Source organism: Megalobrama amblycephala, linkage group LG18, assembly GCF_018812025.1.
Source record: "Megalobrama amblycephala isolate DHTTF-2021 linkage group LG18, ASM1881202v1, whole genome shotgun sequence".
Taxonomy (NCBI): domain Eukaryota; kingdom Metazoa; phylum Chordata; class Actinopteri; order Cypriniformes; family Xenocyprididae; genus Megalobrama; species Megalobrama amblycephala.
Genome location: NC_063061.1, coordinates 27,382,743 through 27,407,647, shown reverse-complemented (window position 1 = coordinate 27,407,647; position 24,905 = coordinate 27,382,743). Strand labels below are relative to the sequence as shown.

The window sequence follows — 24,905 nt, the reverse complement described above, 5'->3', positions numbered from 1 at the left end:
TCTATCTTAAACTAAGTACTTGGCTTCATATAAAAAAGCAACATTTTTCCACCATTATTTCTCAGGAAAAGATAATAAAATTCAACTAAGTTCTTGTGTATACTGTATATATTAGTCTCATTTTGCTTATATAAGGTATTTAACTGAAAATAGATACAAAATAATAAGAAAAGTCACATTTTGTTGTGTGTGTGTTTTTTTTTTAAACGTGAGCCTTCTAATTCAAAGATATGAATAAAGGCATAAAAGTAAAATATTAACAGCATCATCCATTCAAAGTCATCAGTCTGTATGACGTCACGCAGCTCTAAACGCCAAACAAACAGCGTAGTGGCACCGAGCGCGTGAGGGGAGGGACTGACAGCGCTGGTAATCCTATTGTGTCTCGCGCAGCCGGTGCGCGCGGTGCTGGTGTGTGGAGCAGTGCGCGCGGCCGTTTGGAACATAAGTGGGATTTATTTCTGCAGTACTTTGAGTCCATACGTATGTAACAACTACCCGCAACTGGAAGCCAAAGGGTTAGTATGCATACTGAGGCGTTATTTTATAGTTTTGGCTTGTGTGGTGGTTTCATTTTGAAGCGCGCACAATCTGAGACTGTAACTGTTGCATGTGTGATTTTACAGAGAGTGTAAACAACACTGGATTTATGTACTGAAATCGCAAATGTGGGTATTTGCATGTTAAATATCTCTAAGGAGGGATTCAGATAGAACGCGTTTGTTCTTGCGTTTAAAAAATTGACGTAATGCAATAAGGCTCTCGAGACGCGTTTTAAAAGTTGAACTATTTTTAACCCTCTACCGTATTGCTTGCATTACGAAAGTAATGTTAAAGAAATTTATTATTTTTTTTAGAATAGAATTTACCTCATTCCTAAAATAAAATAGGCAATGTGTAGCCTATATCAATTTAACCATATTTTACTGCAAAATGAATGAACCGACTCATTATTTATGACGAAACTGGCATTCCAATAATTACATTTGTTTAGGTTTTAATTAAAAACTTATTTTTTGTTAATGGTTTGTATATTGAAATGTTGCATTGTGTTAAGTTATTTGACATTTATGTTATTTAGTTCATATTTACCTCAGTAAAGTATTAGTGTCATGTGGGTAACAGCTCTATATTTATAGTATTATTGACCACTTTTGCTGGAAGTACCAGTTTGGTCAACTTGAAGTCATCATTTGGCTTTTCATTGTGCCACATGTGTTATTATCAGCACAATTTACAATAAGAAACTGGTTTTAATAGCTGAGATAGGCTGGTATATCAGCATTACATGGTGGAATGACATATACAGTTAGGAACTTTGAAATATAGAGCGAACAAATTAAATAATGAAATTGTCATTAATAATGAGTACTCATTGCATCCACTGTGCAGTAGAGGGTTAAACTGTGAAACAAGTATGCAAGAATGCATCCTGGGACTTTAGATTATAAGGCCGCTGTTATGCGTCTAGATGTATTATGACATTATCTTGACATATGTTGAAATTGAAGCATTTTTGTTTGTCTTTCTGGGATGTTTAAGGGTTTGTGCATGTGATGGATTGTTCCATATGTGAGAATTCCATAAGAGCAGCACATACGGATAAACACACATAGCATGAGAGGAATGTGTGTGTCTACAGCTCAGTCTTATGTTGTTTATTACACACACACACACACACACACCATGCACTAATGGTTCATGCCTGGGCTATACATTACACTATGTAAACCTTACCTTTAGTACTTAAACACACTGTCAAATAGCTCTCTTTATAGAAATATACTGCTTTATGTGGTCTATGTTTACTCAGTGTTATGTCTGTGTATGAATTCCCAGTTAATGGTGCCAATAAACATCATAACTTTGGCATTTGCATATTTGGTGGCATTATATATCCAAAAAGAGCTTAGAATATATTCTCAAAATGATGTGCTTTGCAAGTATAACTCATACTATAATTAATTTCTCAACTGCATGAGTGCTTTTGATGTGTAAGCAATGCGTCTGGAAAAAACAGACACACCAAAAAGCATGCAATGATGCAATTCAGCGGCATAATGATGTTATTTTAAATGTAATTAGCTCACCCATTTGCATATTGGCCTTATTTATTGAAGATTGCTGGAGTAGATCTGTCAGCGGTGACATCGTGCTTGGCACATTATGGTTTGCTAACTGGCTCAGCCGTGCCCTGGTCATGAAGATGGGTGATTGTTGAACACTCAGCGGGCACAAAGGGCTCTCGTTAGCCTCCCGAGTGTGTGAACTGGCACCGGGATCAATGGCAGCGGGCTTGTGAAAAGCTGGTTCATTATGAACCATTGAGAGCTCGTCACTCGCCCGCTGCGAGGTAGAGAGGAGCCGAAAGATGGACGGTGATCTCAGATCTTTAAAGCTTCTGTTTATAATTGGGAAAGGGGTGCTGATCCTAGAACAGCATAAATGGGTCACCTCTATGGATCTATACTCATGGGAAAGTCTAGTTTAAAGAGCCACATTAAGGTTAATGTACAGCCAGGTGATGGAGGGGAGGGGAGCGAGCGTGTGGGTCATAGATCGTTAAGTTCATTTGGAGAGGAAGGTAATCTATTAGAGTATCTGTAGGTAGTAAGAGTGGGGTCACAGGTCTCTGGAGTGAACTAAAGTGCTGGGTAAAATGATTGAAGATCGAATCATGGGGTAGTTGAAGCAGTGCTGATGTTGGTTATTAGGAAATGCAGTATAGTTAGGCAAGTGGTATTTGTTTTCATGCCATTGTTTGGTACTTTGGTTCCATGTAAGATGCTATTCTAGATCAGAGAGGCTTATTATTTTGAATGGCTTCCAGCCCCCTTTGTACCAAACCAAATGCTTTTGTTGCAGAACTGCTCGTTGTACCTGTACCATTTTTTCGCTTGTTTACCAGTTAAATCCATTTTAATCCATGCAGTGAAATGAATGGGGATGGAAGCTGTTGATTTCCAAAAATATCAAGAAAAAAAGCACTATAATAGTGTCAGACTACCTTAATTGTATAATACAAGTCTTTTTGAACAACGCTACTGTACAAAAGTTTGGGGTTGTTAAGATTCTTTTTTGAAAGAAATTAATACTGTTATTTAGCAGGAATGCATTAAATGAATCAAAAGTGACAATAAAGACATTAATAACGTCAAATACATTCCGTTATTTTGAACTTTCTATTCATCAAAGAATCCTGGAAAAAAATGTACCAGTGTTTCCACAAAAAATATTAAGCAGAACAACTGTTCTTAACATTGATAGTAAGAAATGTTTCGTTAGCAGCAAATCAGTATATTAGAATGATATCTGAAGGATCATGTGACACTGAAAACTGGAGTAATGATGCTGAAAATTCAGCTTTACATCACAGGAATAAATGACATTTCAAAATATATTAAATGAGACCTATTATGCCCCTTTTCACTAGATGTAATCTAAGTCTCTGGTGTTTTCAGAATGTGTCTGTGAAGTTTCAACTCAAAATACCCTACAGATTATTATAGCTTGTCAAATTTGCCCCTATTTGGGTGTGAGCAAAAACACGCCATTTTTGTGTGTGTCCGTTTAAATGCAAATGAGCTGCTGCTCCCAGCCCCCTTTCCAAAATAGGGAGGAGCTTTAACAGCTTGCGCTTCACATACTCAACAGTAACAAAGCTGGAGAATCTCACGCAGCTAAAATGACGATTGTCAGTAACGGTGTTCAGCACATTGTTCAAGCCAGAGTCGGACACTGATGGAGAGACTCAGGAAGAAGTTACAACTTTTATGTAGTTGCTGTGAAGTTAAGTTGATTCAGCTCTCCGACTAGAATGTACTGTCATGTTAATTTTTGTGCAAATCCAGCATTAAAATAGAGAACAATTATCTTTAAATTGTCATATTATTTCAGTGGCCTTGACGAGCGTGACTTCTATCAAAAACAAATCTTGCCGACCCAAAAATTTTGAACGGTAATAACCATTTTAACCTGTAATAACAATCGGAGCTAAAATACAGGTCTTTAGGGTTTATACGCATACTCTCTAACCACTGAATTGGAAAAAATGACCTATTTTTAAATGTCAGATAGTTTTAATGAACCATCATGTGAAGTGTGAAATGTAATTTCAGATCCCTTTCCATGGCTGTGACTGCTCAACAGTGTCTTTACTTTTATTTCTAGATCTTTTGCCTCACTGATAAAGCAGCCATGCAGTTCAGCTGAGAGGAATGAGCTGGCTAGCACTTCTATACATTCTTGATGAAACAGGTGCTGTGTTAATTGGTGAAGAGGCCTTGTTTACTGCTAGATAGACTCATTTACGATTCATTTAGCCTCCTCTTTTATTCCTCCGACAGTCTGTTTAGGCCTCTTGTGTGAGTGTGCATGTGTTATATGTGCTCAAGTGGTAGGAAGATGAGACCGCAGCAGATGGGCTGTAAACTGTGTTCTAGCCGGACCCCTGTCGAGTCTGCCCTTTGTTGCATGGATGCATTCCTATGTGAGCGGGTCGGTGCATATGCCATGACACTTTAGTCTTGGCTTAGGTTGCCCTTATCTTACTCTCCATTCATCTCCAGCCTCAGGCGGTGGGCTGCTGCTCAGCATTCCAGCTTTTGTCTCCTTCATTTCCATTTGTAAAACAGGTGTGGATGCCAAAACACTAGAGCAAGTTTACGTGTAAATGAGATGGGTTGTGCTGACGTTTAAGATTTTTTTGTGTTTTTGTTAACAAAAATGTATCTTAATAGGTGACCTGATAGGTAAAACTACTGTATATATTGAAAGTCAATTACAGGTCGAAGCAATTTTTAAAGGTAGAAACAAAAAGGTCTGAAAAGGTGCAAAATTGCCATGAAAAACTAATATGCAGACATTCTGGTGCATGAAACTATAAAATTACTTTATATCTATTGACTTTATATCTCGCAATTCTGAATTTATAACACGCAATTCTGACTTTATAACTTACATTTCTGATTTTAGATCTCACAATTCTGATTTTAGATCTCGCAATTCAGACTTTATAACACAAATTTGACTTTATATAGCAATTCTGACTTTATTACTTCGCAATTCTGACTTTATATCTCGCAATTCAGACTTTATAACACACAATTCTGACTTTATATCTCACAATTCTGACTTTATAACACAATTTTGACTTTATATCGCAATTCTGACTTTATAACTCTTAATTCTGTCTTTATATCTCACAATTCTGACTATAACTCTCAATTCTGACTTTATATCTCGCAATTCTGACTTTATAACAGGTAATTCTGACTTTATAAATCGCAATTCTGACTTTATATCTCACAATTCTGACTATAACTCGCAATTCTGACTTTATATCTTGCAATTCTGACTTTATAACACAATTTGACTTTATATCGCAATTCTGACTTTATTACTTCGCAATTTTGACTTTATAACTCGCAATTCTGACTTTATAATTCGCAATTCTGACTTTATATCTCGCAATTCTGAATTTATAATTTGCAACTATGTTTAAATCTCACAATTCTGAGAAAAAATTCAAAAGTGTGAGATAAAAAGTTGCAATTACCTTTTTTATTATTTAGTGGCAGAAACAAGCTTCCATAGTTTTCTCCTGTAAACCTGATGAGTTTGCGTAAATGTTTTTTGGTCAAATATTCCATTGCCAAGTCACTTAAGTAGGCAAACCTTTAATCTAGAACATAAAATACAGGGCAGTGTTTGTAAATTTAACACCCTGTTTGGTTACCCAAATGAATTAAGGAAGTCGTTTTACATGAAACTAATGCAAATCTGACAAGCAAAAACTCATCTGACAAAAATAGGCCACAACACTCTAGGTTGCGCACACAAGCTATTTCCAAATGATCAATCGCTCCGTTTCGAGGGGTACCTTGGAGAAGTCAATGGAATCACCGCTGTCATTGTTTTACCTTCAACGATTTCCATCTGCTTTGCTTCTCGACAGTCTATAAATACATTTTTAATGGTCGCCAAACTGATCTTGTTGCAGACGAAAATCAATGATCAAGACGGTGACAAATCCCTGGAGAACTACATAAATGAATACAATGAATAATTTAATCTTTCACTCTAATCATATCTCCATTAACTCTTTAAACTCTGCCTCAGTACATGGATTGGACATGTCAGACATGCTTTTAAAGACTAGTAATCATCTCTCTCCATATGGATGAGGGGCAAAACAAGATATATCCGGTATTGATCTGATTTTCTCTTGTTTTTTTCTTTCTGTGAATGTGTGTCCTATTCATTTGCTTAAACCATTTGAGTGGGAAAAGATCTGTACTATTAAAAATAAAGATTTCAATTAGAGTTCAAAAAGACTTTGCAAGTCTGATGCCATCTTGTGGGGGATCTATCTATCTATCTATCTATCTATCTATCTATCTATCTATCTATCTATCTATCGATCTATCGATCTATCCATCCCTATATATATATATATATATATATATATATATATAGTAACATAGCAGTATTAACCTAAAGTAAAAAGTCTTTATTTTCAACACTCTATCAAAGTTGTCATTGTAATCCCATGGGCCAGCTCAAGCGGCCCATGCATGCTGTTCTCACAAACAGGACAGACACCTCATTCCCCAGCAGACTAAACATGTGACATCACCACACATCCACTGAGACAAACCCACAGTCAGAAGTCTCAGGCTCAGCTCCCTTCACAGCTGTCAACACACCTGTACATTTGTAAATAATGGCTTTGAGTCAAGGGTTAATGACAGATCACAGAAGCGTCAGTGAGGTTTAGTACACAATGGCATGTTCTGCCTCTCATCTTTAATGACGGAGGCCTAATTGGTTGTTGACATGGTTTGTTGAAAGGAAAGTTTTGGGGGCTGAAAGTGAATGAGATTTACCTGGCCCTTGCAAATGGAACTGTGTATATGAATGTTTTTTAATTTATTTTTATATTTCATGCCCAATTTAATTTTTTTTTTTTTATATATATATATATTTTAAATGAGGAAAAATGTTAACAACTCGAACCAACAAACATCTGACCATTATTTCCATTTTCTCTCTGTAGGGGGCGACAGGGAGCGAATGACATCCAACCATGAGACGTACCTACTTATGGCCAGCACACAGAATGACATGGAGGATTGGGTGAAGACCATCCGCAGGGTGATATGGGCCCCATTTGGAGGAGGTGAGCTTCTGCAACCAATTTATCAGAATAAGTCAGCGTTGGTTAATGGTTATAAACAGGCTGGTCACAGTTTAACTTTGCTTTACTCGCACAGCCTCAGCTTTGCTATATATTAGGCTACTGTATAAGTACCAAACGCTAACCAGTTAAAGGTGTCAATAATATTTAAACATCTTCTTGCAATGTTAACAGCCCTATACCACTCAGAAGTGATTTCCATTACATCTTTAAAATATTAGGGCTGTTAAAAGATTATAATGCGTGAGTCAAGCATAGTTTTTTGTGTGGAAACACAATATTTAAAAAAAAATGCAATTAAAGCCTCAGTAGGATCATCCATTGAGCAACAAGCAGTAGATTGAATCAGCATTTATAAATGAATTGGTTAAGTGAATTAATCAATGACTCATTCATTTATTCATTCTGACATTTAAATTGTTAAATTTTAGCAGTGGTTTGGAGTTGAAACAATTACATTATTAGAGGCTTTCTGGTTTTTCTGTAGTTTTTTCTCAAGTGGTATCTCTGGATTAAAGTTGGAGCAGGTTGCATAAAGACTCAATATAGATTTCAATATAGATTGCCATTAGGTCTTTGCGATTGTTGTCAGTTTAATTGACTCTCGGTGTGAGTGGTATAATTGTTGTTGGTTATCCGTGTTTCTCTTTGAGCGTGGTAATGAGTGATCTTGTTTGTTCCTGTGTGGGTGTGTTTAAAGGTGTGCTCATTTTTTCAGCCTCACATACAGCACCAACATCATTAGACTGTCCACTTTCCAAGTTTGGTTTAAAGATTTGTTCACCAGCCTGCAAGAATGGCTCATCCTTGCATGGCCGTCCGAATGATCCCACTCTCTGAGGGCAGAAATCAACCATTCATAATAATAAGCACATCTGACCCGGCCTCAGTGTTGAGGGTACCCAGCTATGTGATACAGACTGACAGCACTGAACTTGGACAGGCATGTTGTAGAATTTACTTTCCTACATGATGTTGCATCAACTTTCGCTGCTGGATTTGGCTTATCATGAAATATATTTTTCCTTCTTATAAACACAGTGTTACATAAATCAATTGTTTAATTACTCAAAAGTTCAGTTAGGGTCAGCATGATAGTGCTTTTGTGTTTTTGTGACCAGTTTTTAATCTCTTTAATCTCCTGATTTGTCTCAACCTATATTTCTATGTGAAATCAATTGGTTCACTGGATTTTGACAAATTGAGACTTGGGTGGGATTTCTGTATACAAAGCCATTTATATCTGAATATATGTTTATGTTTAGCCAAAAATAATTAAGATTCCTTAGGAATGCATTTAGTGTTCACATTTGTAGTTGTGAAAGTGACTTTCAGCTGATTTACCTGATAGTTCAAAGGTCACTGAGTCAAACAGTGTACAATATCCCACTGCAGGGGTTCTGTGGGGTTTCACGACCACCCAGTTGCAGTACATGTGTGTTCTAGTCTCTTCTCCTTGACCTCTGACATCTCTGTCTCAGATTTGATTTGAGCATGTGTGTGCAGCTGCAACAAGTTGATAATTCTTTAGATTGCAGTCGTTGTTTATAATCATTATCAAATGTAAGTAGATTTTGACTTGTTATTTGGCTTTTGCTGTGTGATTACATTTCTATCAAAAACTTTATCAACTTTCAGAAATGATATTTAAGTGTCTTTGTAATATGGAGTATTGATGCTCTGAGGATGACATATCACATATTAGTTAAAAGTTACTAAACAAGGAAATTTAATGTTAAATGTTGTGACTGGTTAGAACAAAAACTTTATTGCATCATCATCACTGGAAAGACACATCCAGTCCTGGTTAAGATTCTCTAAATGTCACACAATGTTGTTAGTGTTAAAGGGTAAGTTCACCCAAAAATGAAATTTCTGTCACCCTCATGTCGTTCCAAACCTGTAAGACCTTTGTTCATCTATAGAACACAAATTAAGATATTTTTGATGAAATCGGAGAGGTTTCTGACCCCCAAGAGAAAGCAACGAAATTACCACATTCAAGGTCCAGAAAAGTAGTACAAACATTGTTAAAATGTCAATGTGTCAATGTGTCTACAGTGGTTCAATCTTAATGTTATGAAGTGATGAGAATATTTTTTGTGTGCAAATATAGGCAAGCATTAAAACAACGTGTACATGTGTACGTGAGTGAAAAAGTGCAGAAAACTCAATTATACAGCTTGTATCCTTAATTTAAATTGTTTTTTAAAAGTTAAATATTTAATAACTTGCATTTGAAAAATAATTCACGTATTTTTTCTCATGCCAACCCTGTTGAAAAAAAAAAAAACAGCATATGCTGGTTAGATAAGTTTTGAAGCATGGCAACTGGTTTGGTCATGAGCTGGTTTAAGCTGGCCCTGAGATAGAGCTAATTGCTTAGGACCAGCACTTGACCAACTTAAACCAGCTCATGACCAGCTAAGAACCAATTAAGGACCATCTTAAACGAGCTCAAAACCAGCTGCTATGCTATAAAACATACCTAACCAGCTGTTTTTTCAACAAGGAACAAACAGACTAAAAGCACTATGTCCAAAATTCGCTGCACCTCTCCGCTTTGGTTTTCCACATATATTCCAGTCGTAGGTGCAGCGGTGTGTTGCCGATATCCGAGCCATTGATGGGCCACTGTTCGGCGGGGGAGCTGCGAACCTCAGACCGCTGCTCCACGTTTCTCATAACCAAAAGATTGTGACAGACTCCTTATAACATGCAATAAACAAACAATACAGAGTTCTGAGAACATATCTTAACATCCAGTTTAATAATATTCAGGATTGTAACAAATAAAAATCAGTTTATTCAAGGAAAAAGACGTTTCCTTCATGCGAGATGGCTGATGTTAACTGACATACTGCATTGCATTGCATTAAATAAAATGATTTGCATGATGTTACATTCTTCTAGCCTATTATTATTACTGTTAGGTTAGGCTTCTTTCTTTTATAATTAAATTAATATTATAATAAATTTGCCCCGCAATAATTTCATAGCGCATCACCGCATAACTGACCTGCTCTGAGGATAATATAAGATTAGACTATTAGCTATCTTTGAAAATTATTTAAACATTTGAATATGCTCCATTAATGCAGCATCAGGCAGCTCCGTCACTTTTTACTTTCACTTTTTGTAGTGAATACTGATCGAGGTTGAGACTTTTTCAAAGGCATAACTCTTGCGCAAAGTTTGCACATTGCTTCTTGTCTGATATCCATTGGCTCACCTTCTTTTTTTAAAACGGAAAGATTTCCAATATTGTGATGAAGGGATACATACGCCACTGCCTGTTGGCATACATCTTTACAACTAAAGACGTGTGCCCCAGAGACTTTTGAATAGGATTGAGAAAGTAGTCGGATTCAAGCGTTTACATGGTTATTTTTTGCTGTTGAAAAGGAATGTTAGAAAAGGAATAAACCACCCCTTCCAATCCGATCGAAATTTCATTCGGTTCGAGCTCAATCAGATCGATTAAGGTGTTTACATGAACGTTTTTCAATCCGATTGAGCCGTCAATACAATTACAAATGGATTATTTGGGTGCGTGTAAACGTAGCCACTGAGATTGACCAGCCTCTAACCCAACAGTTAGGTAACACAAAAACTACCCAACCACGGAAAAAATAACCCAACAAAATTACCCAACAGGCTCAACCCAGCATTTGGGTAGAAAAAACAACCCAGCATTTTTTTTAGAGGGTATGTTTACTGTACTCGTTTCATTGTTTGAGATGTTAATCTAGGCCTGAAGGCTTAGACAGAGAATATTCATTCAAAATGCATGTTTTTATTCTTCATTGAGGAAGATCAAAGAAACAATCTTTATGTGTTTAATCTTTTCCGCCAATGAACTGGAAGACCTTCTAGGCTGAGAGTGATTTGCCCACAGCTATTGTGGAGCTTTTGTGCAGAGCACCGTTGTTCAAACGTCTACCAAAAAACACGGCGGTGTGAACAGCAGGAATGAGGGCAGAAGGCTGGGAACAGCCACAACAGACGATTACACAGCTAAGAGCTTAACAGCTTTTTTTTAACACTAACCTATAGGGGACGGAGTGGAAGGGGGTTGTTTTGGCCCTGTCGTACTCTCAGCTCTCGAGTACAGGTCAGATCTGAGCTTTGGATGGATGGAGTGGTTCGTCTCCTCCCCTTTGAATCCGAACCTCCTTAAAGGAGGGAAAGCACTCTGTTTCCAGACATACAGGAGAAGGGAACAGTGAAAGTACAAGGAATGGCTTTAGGGCAATCTGACCAATCTGTGGACGGAAAGGAGATGAGATGAGACGAAGAGAGGGGATCAGAGGAGAGGAGGGGGGGACCAAAGAAGCCGCAAGAGAACAGCTCAAAGGGTGTGAAACCATAACAAGGGATAAAAAGTGATGAGAAAAGACCATCAGAGACCATCAAAAAAAGAAGAGACAACCTCAAAGGTATGAGATGAGACAGTAAGACCTAAAAGGTGCAAGACCGTAATGAGAGGAGAAGTTTGCAGGAAGAGCCGGTCTGCCAGCTGCTCAAATTTGATTTTCTGTAGGATAAGAGCTGCAGAGCAGCACAAAGAGCACTGTGTTTGAATGCACAAGGTCAGCAGAAAAGCCTTGGACAGCTTGAAGATGCCATGAAGTTGAGTGTGTGTGTTTGTCCAGTGATGTTAATTCTCTATTGCTATTGTGAAGTCAAAGTCAGAGGGACAACTTAACCCAAATGTGATATTAAAGCTCTAAGCCAAGGATTCACAAACAGAGCGCTTACAGGAGATCCAGGCATGAGAAACCAAGATATAAGCCAGGAGAACTCACCGAAGGGAGAGAAAATCCATCAGGAGATTACCTTTGGCTGGAAGCACAAGTCTGATTCATCAAACTCTTTTCATGGGAAACAAGAAACTCATGCAAGAGCTTCTGCATAAATCATTAAGAGTTGAAGCCAAGTCAATGTCTACATTTAGTTTATTTACTTTTGTTCCTACTGTGTTTTAGGCAGATCATCATCTCACACCTGTGTGGGCACCATAAGAACTTGTCCAGAGATGCATCATAGGAAATTTCAGTGTTTATTCATCCAGAAAGGATCTATATGGAAAAGTAAAAGTAACTCTTCGAATTAAGTGCTTTTTCTTTCCGCATTTTGAGGTCCACTTGTGATCCAAGTGCATATATTCTCAAGTTACAGTATGTTCCCAAAGCTTTTCCCCAAGACTTTGGTGGGGGAAATTACTAGCCGGGACTTTTGGATGAGATTCTCGTGCCATTGTGTTTTTGTTCGGCCATAGTGTGACTGCAGGCCACGTCGGACTAATTGTTGAAGATGTTTGGAGGCAGACAGTTTGGATGCACCTTCTTGCATCCTTTATTTTTCTATAGTTTCATGCACAGAAGTGTCTTCCGTAAAATTAAAAGTTGCGTCAGCTTCAAACATGGTGAGTCAGACATTCTTTTGAATGTGAAAAATCAAAGAAAATGTGAAATGTTGTTTTTCTCATCTGTCCAACCCCCTTTTCCCCCTCCAACAGCTCAGACAGGAAAGGGCGGTAAATCTCTTCCTGTCTTCTAGGTTTAGTTGAATTTGTACCATCTCGTACCCCATGTCTGTGTCCGGAGACCCGGAAAGCGCCACCGGTCCAAAGCTTCCAGGAAGTCTGGCCTAATCCCCGCTCATATGCATGCCACATGTGAATCACGCTTGTTTTCAGCCTGACTGATGCAGACAAAAGAACAGGACAGGAGAGGAAGTGTGCGATTTTCTTCTCAGAGAGCATGACATGAAAGAATAGCTTAAATCAGGCTTCTTTAGCAGCTCTCTCTCCTTACTTTTATGGGGCTTTTTTGTCTCTGATACAGGAGTAGAAGGATCAATCTATGTTTTTCAATGTGGACTTTTCAATTGAGTTAAAAACTCATTTTCAGATAGCTCAAGACTTATTTTCCATAACAATATTACAATAGCACACCAATACATTAAAGAATTGGTTCACTTCAGAATTAAAATTTCCTGATAATTTACTCACCCCTATTTCATCAAAGATGTTTATGTCTTTCTTCAGTTAAAAAAAAAAATTAAGGTTTTTGAGGAAAACATTCCAGGATTTTTTTCCATATAGTGTACTTCAGCAGGGTTCAACGGGTCCAAATTGCAGTTTCAGTGCAGCTTCAAAGGGCTCTACACGATCCCAGCTGAGGAATAAGGGTCTTATCTAGCGAAATGATCAGTCATTTTCTAAAAAATATGTAAATTTATATCCATTTTAACTAGGGCTGTCAAGCGATTTAAAAATTTTAATCTAATTAATTGCACAATGTGGCGATTAATTAATCTAATTAATCGCAATTTAATCATGTCAAATTTGGCTGAGAAATTACCCCCAAAAGATCATCTAAGAGACATTACAAAAAGTAGCATTAGAAAGAAATATTTTATTTGATTCAGCTTGAGGGTGAGGAAATGATAATTATTATTATTATTATTATTATTATTATTATCATTATTATTATGGAAATACATTTTTTTAAAGAAGTTATACTCTGAAAAAGAATCTAAAACTGCCAGTAGGTGGCGGTAAATGTCTTAATGAGTGAGTCATTAAGTCATTCATTCATTTGATTCGTTCAAACGGCTGATTCATTCAAGAATGAAGTAAATGCTCTATCAATGGGCCAATGAATCATTGATTCACCCGATTGATTCGCTTAAAACGCGGATTCATTCAGAAACAAAACTAAACCGCTGTGTGTTGCTCGGGGATGCACAACAGTTCTGCTCTGGCTTTATAGGTAGCTAATATTTTCAGCAAAATTGAGCAAAAACAGAAAATATTATGTCTAAAATATAACACAATATTAACTTCTGATTTATTGAACTGTTGTAGCCTATAAAATCAATATTTTGTGCTATTCGGGACAAAAACAGCACTCGTGTGATATTGCGTTCATTACTGGTGTGATATTGCTTATCTAGATATCATATGACATAAATATGAACGACAACTCATACAGGGGCATTTTTTGACCTGATATCTTTAATTTTATGATCATTCTAACTGCATTCTATAAGCTCCTTCATGCAGTGAGTTGTTGCCCTGCTTCATATTCCTCATCAATCAACTGTATGAAATGTCAAATGAAATGTGTTTTTCACTGTACAGTGCTCAGCGTAAATGAGTACACCCCTTTGAAAAGTAACATTTTAAACAATATCTCAATGAACACAAAAATTATTTCCAAAATGTTGACAAGACTAAGTTTAATATAACATCTGTTTAACTTATAACATGAAAGTAAGGTTAATAATATAACTTAGAGAACAAATTTTTAGTTTTACTTAAATTAGGGTGATGCAAAAATGAGTGCACCCCACTGAAAGTCTCTGGAGCAAAGCTAAATTTTAGAATACAAATGTCTAATTTAACAAGAATTCAACCACAGGTGAGTCTAATTATTCATTACACAGGTGTCGAGCAGACAGATGACTATAAAAGGATGTTAAAACCCCTTCCCATTTCATGCTGTCAGCAATGGCACCACATGGAAGAGAAATGTCACAAGACCTGTGAAAGAAAATAATTTCTTTACACCAGAAAGGTGAAGGCTACAAGAAGATCAGCAAAGCTTTACTTATCAGTCAGAATACTGTAGCAAAAGTGGTACAAAAATTTTAAAAAGAACTGCAACCATCTCACAGAGATCCCCAGGTCGTCCACGGAAGTTAACACCTCGACAGGAGCGTCTTCTGATGAGAAGGGTCGAAGAAAATCGGTTTGGCGACCAGGGCGGGCGAGAGCCGTGAAGGAACGGCGTGAAGCCGGTGGCGCGAGAGTTAACGAGCTCCACCTGGGAGGCGCACCGGCCTTGAGTCTCTCACGGAGGAGCTTCGGAAGCATAAAAGAAGGAGGCGGGAACCCGCGAACATTCAACATAACTTTAATTCCAAAATAAACAAAGAACAAAACAAAACTAATGCCAGCAGACCCTCGCGGACGTCTGCCGGCCACACCAACATAATAAAACATAACGTAAAGTCCAGGCCTGGTCCTCTCTCATCCTTCACTATCGTTGCTCCTCCTTTTTTGCTTCCGGAGCTCCTCCGTGAGAGACTCAAGGCCGGTGCGCCTCCCAGGTGGAGCTCATTAACTCTTGCGCCACCGGCCTCGCGCCGTTCCCTCACGGCTCTCGCCCGCCCTGGTCGCCACAATCGGCATGCAAGTTTACTGCAGTTATTAAAAGAAGTAGAAAGCCAAACTGGGGTGATTATTTCCCGTGACAAAATACGGCATACACTGCAGAGGAATGGCATGCATGGGTGTCGTCCACGAAAGAAGCCTTTCCTAAAGCCCAGGCACAAAAAAGCCCGCCTAGAGTTTCCCAGGGCCCATGCTGACAAAGATGAAGACTACTGGGACTCTATACTCTGGGGTGATGAGACCAAGATAAAAGTTTTTGGAACTGATGGCTTCAAAACTGTATGATGTCGCAAAGGTGAGGAATACAAAGAAAAATGCATGGTGCCTACAGTGAAACATGGTGGTATCAGTGTCCTTATGTGGGGCTGCATGAGTGCTGCTGGTGTCGGGGAGCTGCATTTCATTGATGGCATCATGAATTCACAGATGTACTGCTCTATTCTGAAAGAGAAGATGCTACCATCACTCCGTGCCCTTGGTCGTAATGCACTTTTCCAACATGACAATGATCCTAAACACACATTTAAGGCCACTGTTGGATTTCTGAAGAAGAACAGGGTGAAAGTGATTCAGTGGCTCCTGATCTGAACCCAATCGAACACCTATGGGGAATTCTGAAGAGACAAGTTGAGCATCACTCTCCATCCAGCATCCAGTCTCTAAAAGAGGTCATTCTTGAAGAATGGAAGGTCATGGAAAAAGATAGATGTTGCAAAATGTCGCCAACTTGGTACTGTCATTAAAATCATGAAGGCCATACAAACTACTTGATGTAGTAGTTTTTGTTGTGGGGTGTACTCATTTTTGCATCACCCTAATTTGAGTAAAACTGAAAAATGTGTAATCTAAGTTATATTATTAACCTTACTTTCATGTTATAAGTTAAACAGATGTTATATAAAACAGTCTTGTCAACATTTTGGAAATTGTTTTTGTGTTCGTTGAGATATTGTTTAAATGTTACTTTTCAAAGGAGGTGTACTCATTTACGCTGAGCACTGTAACTAATTAATCTAATTAACACGTTAACTCGACAGTCCTAATTTTAACTAAAATGCTTGTCTTGCACTGCTCTGCGATGTGCCACGCATTATGTAATCACGCTGGAAAGGTCACGCGTGATATAGCTTATCTGGTCCTCATGAATTATGGGTTTGTGTTTCAGGAATCTTTGGTCAGAAGCTGGAAGAGACAGTTCGATACGAACGACGTTATGGCAACAAAATGGCTCCCATGCTGGTGGAGCAGTGCGTGGACTTCATCCGCCGCTGGGGTCTACGAGAGGAAGGGCTCTTCCGTTTGCCTGGACAAGCCAACCTTGTCAAAGAGCTTCAGGATGCTTTCGACTGTGGAGAGAAGCCGTCTTTCGACTGGTACTTGCTCTAAATACGCTTATAGTCTCTGTTATGAATAAGAAATTAATCTGTATGAATGCAGATGTACACAACTTTAAATCTTCTAAAGCATCTCATTCAGATTTTCTGTATTATCTGTCTTGCCTTTCTTATCTTCTCTCTCCAGTGTGTTTCTTTGTCTCAGAAACATTGAGAAATGTAATAGTCATGGAGAATTTTAACAAGATTTTGGTTGTAAACAGGTTGGCTGGGAGCTAAAATGTAATGCATGTAATGCCACAATCTTTCATTCCCCTGCTAAAAAGACTACCTTGTGTTGGTTTGGTGCTGGAATTTTAACCATCATGATCATTATGATGAATCTGTTTGACCAAAACGCAACATGCTGGTGATTCCTGTGGCTCAAACAGTAGACTGTGATGGTAGCAACGCTAAGGTCATGGGTTCAATCTCAAGGGAATGTATGAGCTAATACACTACTGTTCAGAAGTTTGGGATCAGTAAGAATTTTTTTTAATACATTAATAATTTTAGACGATGAATTAAATTGATCAAAAATGACAGTAAATACTTTTATAATCTTACAAAATTCCATTTCAAATAAATTTTCTTTTGAACTTCCTATTCATCATAGAATCTTGAAACAGCACAACTGTTTTCAGAATTGAAAATAAGTTTCTTGTGCACCAACATGTTCGAATGATTTCTGAAGGATCATGTGACACTCAAGACTGGAGTAATGGTAAAAATACAACTTTCAAACATCTCACCAACCCCTAACTATTGTCAATGCTCTGTGTGTTAACTTTGAATTCAGTTAAACATTTAGAAATGCTTTGGACGAGCATATCTGCTAGATGCATACATTAAAATGGTGACCTCTTTACAAATACCATAACTTTTAAAGGTGCCCTAGATTCAAAAATTTAATTTACCTTGGCATAGTTAAATAACAAGAGTTCAGTACATGGAAAAGACAGTGAGTCTCAAACTCCATTGTTTCCTCCTTCTTATATAAATCTCATTTGTTTAAACGACCTCCGAAGAACAGGCGAATCTCAACATAACACCGACTGTTACGTAACAGTCGGGGTGTACGCCCCCAATGTTTGCATAATGCCAGCCCATGTTCAAGGGATTACACAAGCCAGTATTAACGTCTGGATTTTGCACAGATGAAGCATCAGACTAGGTAAGCAAGAACAACAGCGAAAAATGGCAGATGGAGCAATAATAACTGACATAATCCATGATAGCATGATATTTTTACTGATATTTGTAAATTGTCTTTCTAAATGTTTCGTTAGCATGTTGCTAATGTACTGTTAAATGTGGTTAAAGTTACCATCGTTTCTTACTGTATTCACGGAGACAAGAGCCGTCGCCATTTTCATTTTTAAACACTTGCAGTCTGTATAATTCATAAACACAACTTCATTCTTTATAAATCTCTCCAACAGTGTAGCATTAGCTGTAGCCACGGAGGACAGCCTCAAATTCACTCAGAATAAAACGTTAACATCCAAATAAATACTTTACTCACATAATTCGAAACATGCATACAGCATGCATGACGAACATCTTGTAAAGATCCATTTGAGGGTTATATTAGCTGTGTGAACTTTGTAAATGCGCTGTAATCAGGCTGTAATATAGTCGACAGCTGGTGTGGCAGGGAGCACGCGATTTAAGGGGGCGGCGCGCTGCCTAAATCAGTGCATTGTTAATGATGCCCCAAAATAGGCAGTAAAAAAAATTAATTTAAAGAAATCTATGGGGTATTTTGAGCTGAAACTTCACAGACACATTCAGGAGACACCTTAGACTTATATTACATCTTGTGAAAAAGCATTCTTGGGCACCTTTAAATAATGTCTGAACTGAGTCCTAATTAAATGCATTATGAAAGTTTTTATTTATTTTTTTTTTTTTTAAAGTGACACATGGCTCCAGTTATAAATCAAAGTAAAAAGATGCAATTGACAGCTCTGTTTAGAGCCTCACTTCATAATAGTGAATGCCATCTTTTGATTTTTCACTTGATCAAATGGATTTGCATTTCTTCTCTTTTGCTTTCTTCTAAATGTGGAATATTCATCCACAAATTTGCATTTATTAGCATTAGCAAGACAAAATCTTCCTTTTTAACAACACCAGGTTTTTATTTTGTCTTTTTCTCCCTGTATATGACATTTGCCAAATGACCTATTTTCCATTTAGTATAGATATTTATCCATTATTAGACTGAAAGTGCAGCATTTTGTCAATTTTAATGGAATGTCCTCTCAGGACATTACATTAAAATGTAGACGGTGGGCACTTTCTCTTTCAGGAAAAGCTTTCTCTGCACTTCCATGATAACACCAGCAGCTGTTTTCCGGGTGATTTACAGTCTGTGATTTTAGCGATGGCTGTCAGGGCTCCACAATCACGCTGTCAGGAAGAGACATGTCAGGAAAAGCACACTGCATTTTTAACACTGTTCATATTTAGATCTTACTGGTGTCTGAACCAAAGGTGATAATTATAAAGGGTCATTGCACAGAAAATTCATTTGGCAGTTACATTATAAATGTGCCGGATATTCCTGTATAGCCCACCCAGGAAGTGTCAATAAATCCAGCAAGTTACGATGTTGTCAGAAGCCCAGGTACTCTATGGGGCCGTTACAGGGCTGATCAGTGACGTGTTAGTACTTACTTTGATTTAGAACCAGCTTTCTGTAACTCATCATTAGATACACTGGGATACCAACACAGGGATTCAATCTGTCATTTTCAGGGGTTCGGATGGCAGCGTTCACACTTATTCAAATGAACAACACTATTAGAACAATTGCGCCAAAGTTCATTTTAATCTAACTAAACCTGCTCGGTGTGAACATACCCTTAAAGTGTCCTACACTGCTTTACATGCTTTATCTCTTCTTTAATGTTTAAAAACTTTTCATTGGACACTTTAACATTAATATGTCTACACTTTCCATCTTTCTCTGCAGTAACACAGACGTTCACACCGTGGCATCCTTGTTGAAGCTGTACTTGAGAGAGCTGCCTGAGCCGGTCATCCCGTTCTGTAAATATGAAGAGTTTCTGGCCTGCACCAAACTCCTCAGCAAAGACCAGGATGAAGTGAGTCGCCTCATAACACATTTAATAAAATATATGAAGGCATGAATGGCTGACCTTCACATTGCAAGCATGCGGTCCTTTTGTACTTACTTAGTAGTGGTAACATATCGTTAGCCTCATAGCATAATTGCCCAGATCATATTTCAAAGGCAGATATCACAATTTGGCCAAAAAATGACTTAGGCAATTATGCTATGAGGCTAACGATATTTAAGAGTGCCATTAATGATGCAGGTTGCCAGATATATACACTATGGTTCAAAATATTGGGGTCAGTTAGATTTCTTTTTTGGGTCATTCTGTGTCAATTCAACCAGAGGGTCCCTGGCTCAAATATTTGATTTTGTTAATATTTTTTTCTGTAGGAAGACAAACATAAATAGTGATGAAAGCTAAAATATTAAATGTCACAGATGTATAATTACTGAGTAATCCACTATTTTGTAGAGGGGGGTCAAAATGACCATTTTCACCTGAGATATGGAGTCAAATTAGAGGGGTGTAAAATGACTTTAGAAAGATGGCAGTATCATTATTTTATTTTTACACAGAGATTGGTAGGTCTATTAGTAAAATATGTTGACTTTAGCAATCTTTGTTTCATTATATGCCAACGGTGACGGTTCAAAAATGGTAAAAAGTTTTTTTCCTCAAGTTTGCATGCCTGTAACTCAAGAAGTATTAAAGATATCTTAATATCCTTTATATGTATACGCCCCTTACTGCTGATTGGCTAAAAGTGTGTTTTGGTGGTCGGTTCAATCCACTTTCAACAGTGTTTCTCCAAAATCACTTACTGCACCTTTAACACACTGAATAAATGTAAAGGATGTTATCTCTTTCATAATGAGCCTACTGTAGACTCAAGGTATTGTTGAACTCTTTGGCACCATTCCTCTTGCTATTCTTATTTCTGTTTGAGTTCAGTTCCCACCAGCAGGCTGAGAGAATGGCATATGACTCATCACATTATTCTCCTGCAGTCGTCTTTCATCTTGCATACATCCATTCCCTTATTTTTTGCTGAGCGGGTTGACCCTGAGGAACGGAAACGGCCTCATTCTGACTTTCAAGTTAAACTTTTACCTTGCGTAAATCACCAGCATGTCCAGCTAGAGGCTTTTCAGGATAGAATCAAAGTGCGCGATGGGGTCTTGCAACATTGAATTTAATTTACTGCCCCAAGGTTTTGAATGAGATTCGTACCTGTGAGAACCCCTCGAGTATGGTACACACAAAGAATCGTGGTACTATGTCAAAATGAAGCAGAAGGCTTTACTGGATCCATTTGTTTTTGAGAAATGGCTTTCTCATGTGGTGCAGCAAAGTAATTTTCATCAGAGAGAGCCTGCAGGGAAAAGACATATCGACCATGATAAAAACAGATCTGGATTGGAGCACATCATTACATCAATTGTTAAACTCATTGACCCATGCCTAGACGGATAGCATAGTAATAATGAAATAAATTGCAATGTGAATATTTAAAGTCAATTAGGAAGAGTTCAACAGACTTTTAAAAGCAATGGGACAGGTTAAAGTGTCTTTTGATTTAGTAAGTCTTTAAATGATGTAGTCCAGAATGATCATTTAAAATGTAATTATGGAAATCAGTTTAAACAAATGCATAATTTGCTTTCTTTTTCTTTTTTTGTCTATGCAGGGAATGAAGGAATTAAGAAGGCAAGTAGAAGGTCTACCTCTGGTGAACTACAATCTGCTTAAATACATATGCAAGTAGGTGCTATTTTTATTCTGTTCTATTCTATTCTATTCAGTTCGGTTCTATTCAGCTCATCACATTATGCATTAGTGTTGGAATTTTTCATGTTAACATGATTCTGCAGGTTACGTTGTTACACCTATATATGGCGACAAATGGCTGACTTTATAGGTGAATTATAGAAACATTTACTTAAAAGATATATATTTTACAGAGCCCTGCATATGACATGAGGGAATATATATATATATATATATATATATATATATATATATATATATATATATATATATATATATATCTTTTTTTCCTCATATCATATAATCTTATTTTTGTTTGCAACAGTGAAGTTCCATCCAATAAAACAATAAACAATAAAGTAACCATGTAATAGTGCCTATTTTTAAATAGTGTAAAAAATAAAATATGCCATGATATAAAAATGGGTCGTTTTATGTATTTACATATTTATTTATTTGTATTTACGTCTTTTGTTATCCATTCAAATTTGAACATTCAGTTGCAGAAATCTGAGTTGTAATGTTAAGACCATTCATTCTTTTGATTTAGGTTTTTGGATGAAGTTCAGTCCTACTCAGGTGTGAATAAAATGAGTGTACAGAATCTGGCTACGGTCTTTGGGCCAAATATTCTGAGGCCAAAGGTTGAGGACCCGGTGACTATAATGGAAGGTAGGTCTTTTTGTTCATATCTCTCACTCCAGACTGCTCTAAATCATGATTATTTTAGTGCTTGAGCAATCTGTTTGTCATGTGTTCAGGCACAGTACTGGTCCAGCAGTTGATGGCCGTTCTGATTGGCCGGCATGATGTTCTTTTCCCACCTGAAGAGGACCATACTAGCACGCTGGAACTGGTTAATAATAACAATATTGATACACAGAAACGGCCTACAAATGGTCAGCTACAAAACAAAGAGAACAACAACACCAGTGGGGTGCGACAATGCACCTGGGATGCACCCGAATCACCTACCCGGGCTCCTCTGGACAATGGCTCTCCCCGCTCGGGCAGCCCACGTAATGGTTTTACAGGACAGCGATTCGAGGTGACTCGCAGTCCACCGCTGGCGGTGAAAAAGAACCCGGCTTTCAGCAAAGGCAGTGGGATTGTCACTAACGGATCGTTCAGCTCGTCGTCATCGTCTTCAGGTGATGCCAATCAGGAAAAGTGTCAGACTCTACCAAATATGGGCACCCTGCATGCACGTCGGACGGGCGCAATAAAGGGCTCAGGCACTAAGATGGGGGTCCAGAATGGCGTCGTTCGAATGGGCGTATCCAGCACTGATGTGACGAATGGGACTCTGAATGGGCGGAATGGACTCTGGGTGCCCAATGGTCACGTTACAATGCGCGAGGCTAAAAGTCGAGATGCTGAGAACCAACCGAACCGCCTGTCCACATATGACAACGTCCACATCCATCATCAGCAGACAACACAGCCTAGTCTGAGCAGCAGCTGTGAGGACAAACAGAGCGTGGATAGCGCCACATGGTCCACCTCGTCTTGCGAGATATCCTTACCGGAAAACTCAACCTCTTGCCGCTCCTCTACGACCACGTGCCCAGAGCAGGACTTCTTTGGCAACAACTTCGAGGACCCTTTGTTGGACGGGCCGGTACAGGAGGACAACGCACTGGCGGGGGACAGGGAGCAGCGGACCAGTATTGGAGGAGGCCGGGGAAGCAGAGGAACCAGCAGCAGTGATAACAGTGAAACGTTTGCCATCACAAATGGACCGACCAACCATAGTGCACTGCACAGCCTGGTGGCCAGCCTCAAACAGGAAATGCTCAAGCAGAAGAATGAATACGAGGCCAGGATCAAGAGGTGAGAGCCATGCTCAACCATAAAATGAACGTTTGACTTAAAACTAATGGTACGAGGCTAGTGTTTGACTTTGACCTAGTCTTTGGTAGGAGAGTACACGAATAAGAGATGTTTTTTCACAGTTTTAATGAAAATGAAAACAAATGAAAATCTCATTTCAATTTTCACTCTCATTGTTTCCAACCTTCATGCCTCTCTTTCTTTTGTAGAACTAACATCAGTGATGAAAGATGCTACTACAAATACCAAATTTTTTATGTGATTTATAGAAAAAAACATGGTGTAAACAAATAAACATATAAATAAATAAAAAAAAAAACTATAAATACATAAATGTATATATTAGGTGTGTAACGGTACATGTATTCATCCCAAACCGTCATGGTGCAAAACGTCAAGGTTCGGTGCATACAGTCAGACGGTGAATACAGTCAGTCACACGCGATCTACAGTCCAATCCAGAAAGGGGCGCACATGGTAATGCAACATCTTTTGCTAACCACTACAACAGGAAAAAAGCAGAAGAACAGATGATTTATGCATAGATCCATTTACGTGTAATCTCTCAACCAGTGTTTCAACTGTGGAAAGACATCAATAAAACAGCTTGAGGATAATATCTCACATAGCATTGCAAATTAACAAGTCATTTAGTGTCCACAGCATGTTAGTTGAATGAACTGTAGAGGGGAGCATTTCACTAAATATATGCATTATATTACATTTAAAATGTATATACTACATATATATATAAAATATATTACATATATATATATATATATATATATATATATATATATATATATATATATATATATATGGGTATATATATATATATATATATATATATATATATATATATATATATATATATATATATATATATATATATATATATATATATATATATATATATATATATATATATATATATATATATATATATATATATATATATATATATATCGGTGGGTAAGTTGTCACACTAGATTATCTAAAAATAAGAACACAACTACTTAATTGTTATTATTTTAATTTTTAAATTCAAACCAGAGCTGGAAATATAAACAATCATGCCTAGAGAATTTGAAAAAACAATTATTTCAATCCAAACAATACACATTTCAATCAAAACACATTAAGTGGCAAGACCACTTTACTTTGAACTTTAAACTCAAACTTTCTCTGGCTTGCACATAGATCCATGATAACTGAATGGAATACTGCAAATAACTCGCTTAACTTAACATGTTTAATATCTGAACATAACTGACTTAACATGGTGAACCTCTTTTTTGAGCATGTTCTATGTGTTTATTTGTACTGTGACAACTTGCCCCAAACTGACATGTGTGCTAACGTTGGCTAAATCTCAAGGTGAGCTCAATATAGCACGTCAGCTAAAGTATCAAAAGACACGTTATTGTCTCCTCTATGTTGTGCAAAATAATAATTTTTAA

At 37.7% G+C, this 24,905-nt stretch overlaps 1 protein-coding gene across 6 annotated transcripts in view; it reads left to right on the top strand.

The window, feature by feature from the left end:
• Positions 1-24,905, top strand: part of arhgap24 (Rho GTPase activating protein 24) — a 143,871-nt gene that overhangs the window by 116,884 nt on the left and 2,082 nt on the right. For 4 of the 6 annotated variants that reach the window (XM_048166793.1, XM_048166791.1, XM_048166796.1 and 1 more), the window contains 6 exons: positions 7,058-7,180; positions 16,549-16,756; positions 19,737-19,869; positions 21,524-21,606; positions 22,163-22,284; positions 22,374-23,445. In XM_048166793.1, the coding sequence (XP_048022750.1) occupies positions 7,058-7,180; positions 16,549-16,756; positions 19,737-19,869; positions 21,524-21,606; positions 22,163-22,284; positions 22,374-23,445 (1,741 nt within the window). Of the gene's footprint in view, positions 1-201; positions 519-7,057; positions 7,181-16,548; positions 16,757-19,736; positions 19,870-21,523; positions 21,607-22,162; positions 22,285-22,373; positions 23,446-24,905 lie in introns of those variants that run through there. The other 2 variants (XM_048166797.1, XM_048166794.1) reach the window with 2 other exon arrangements.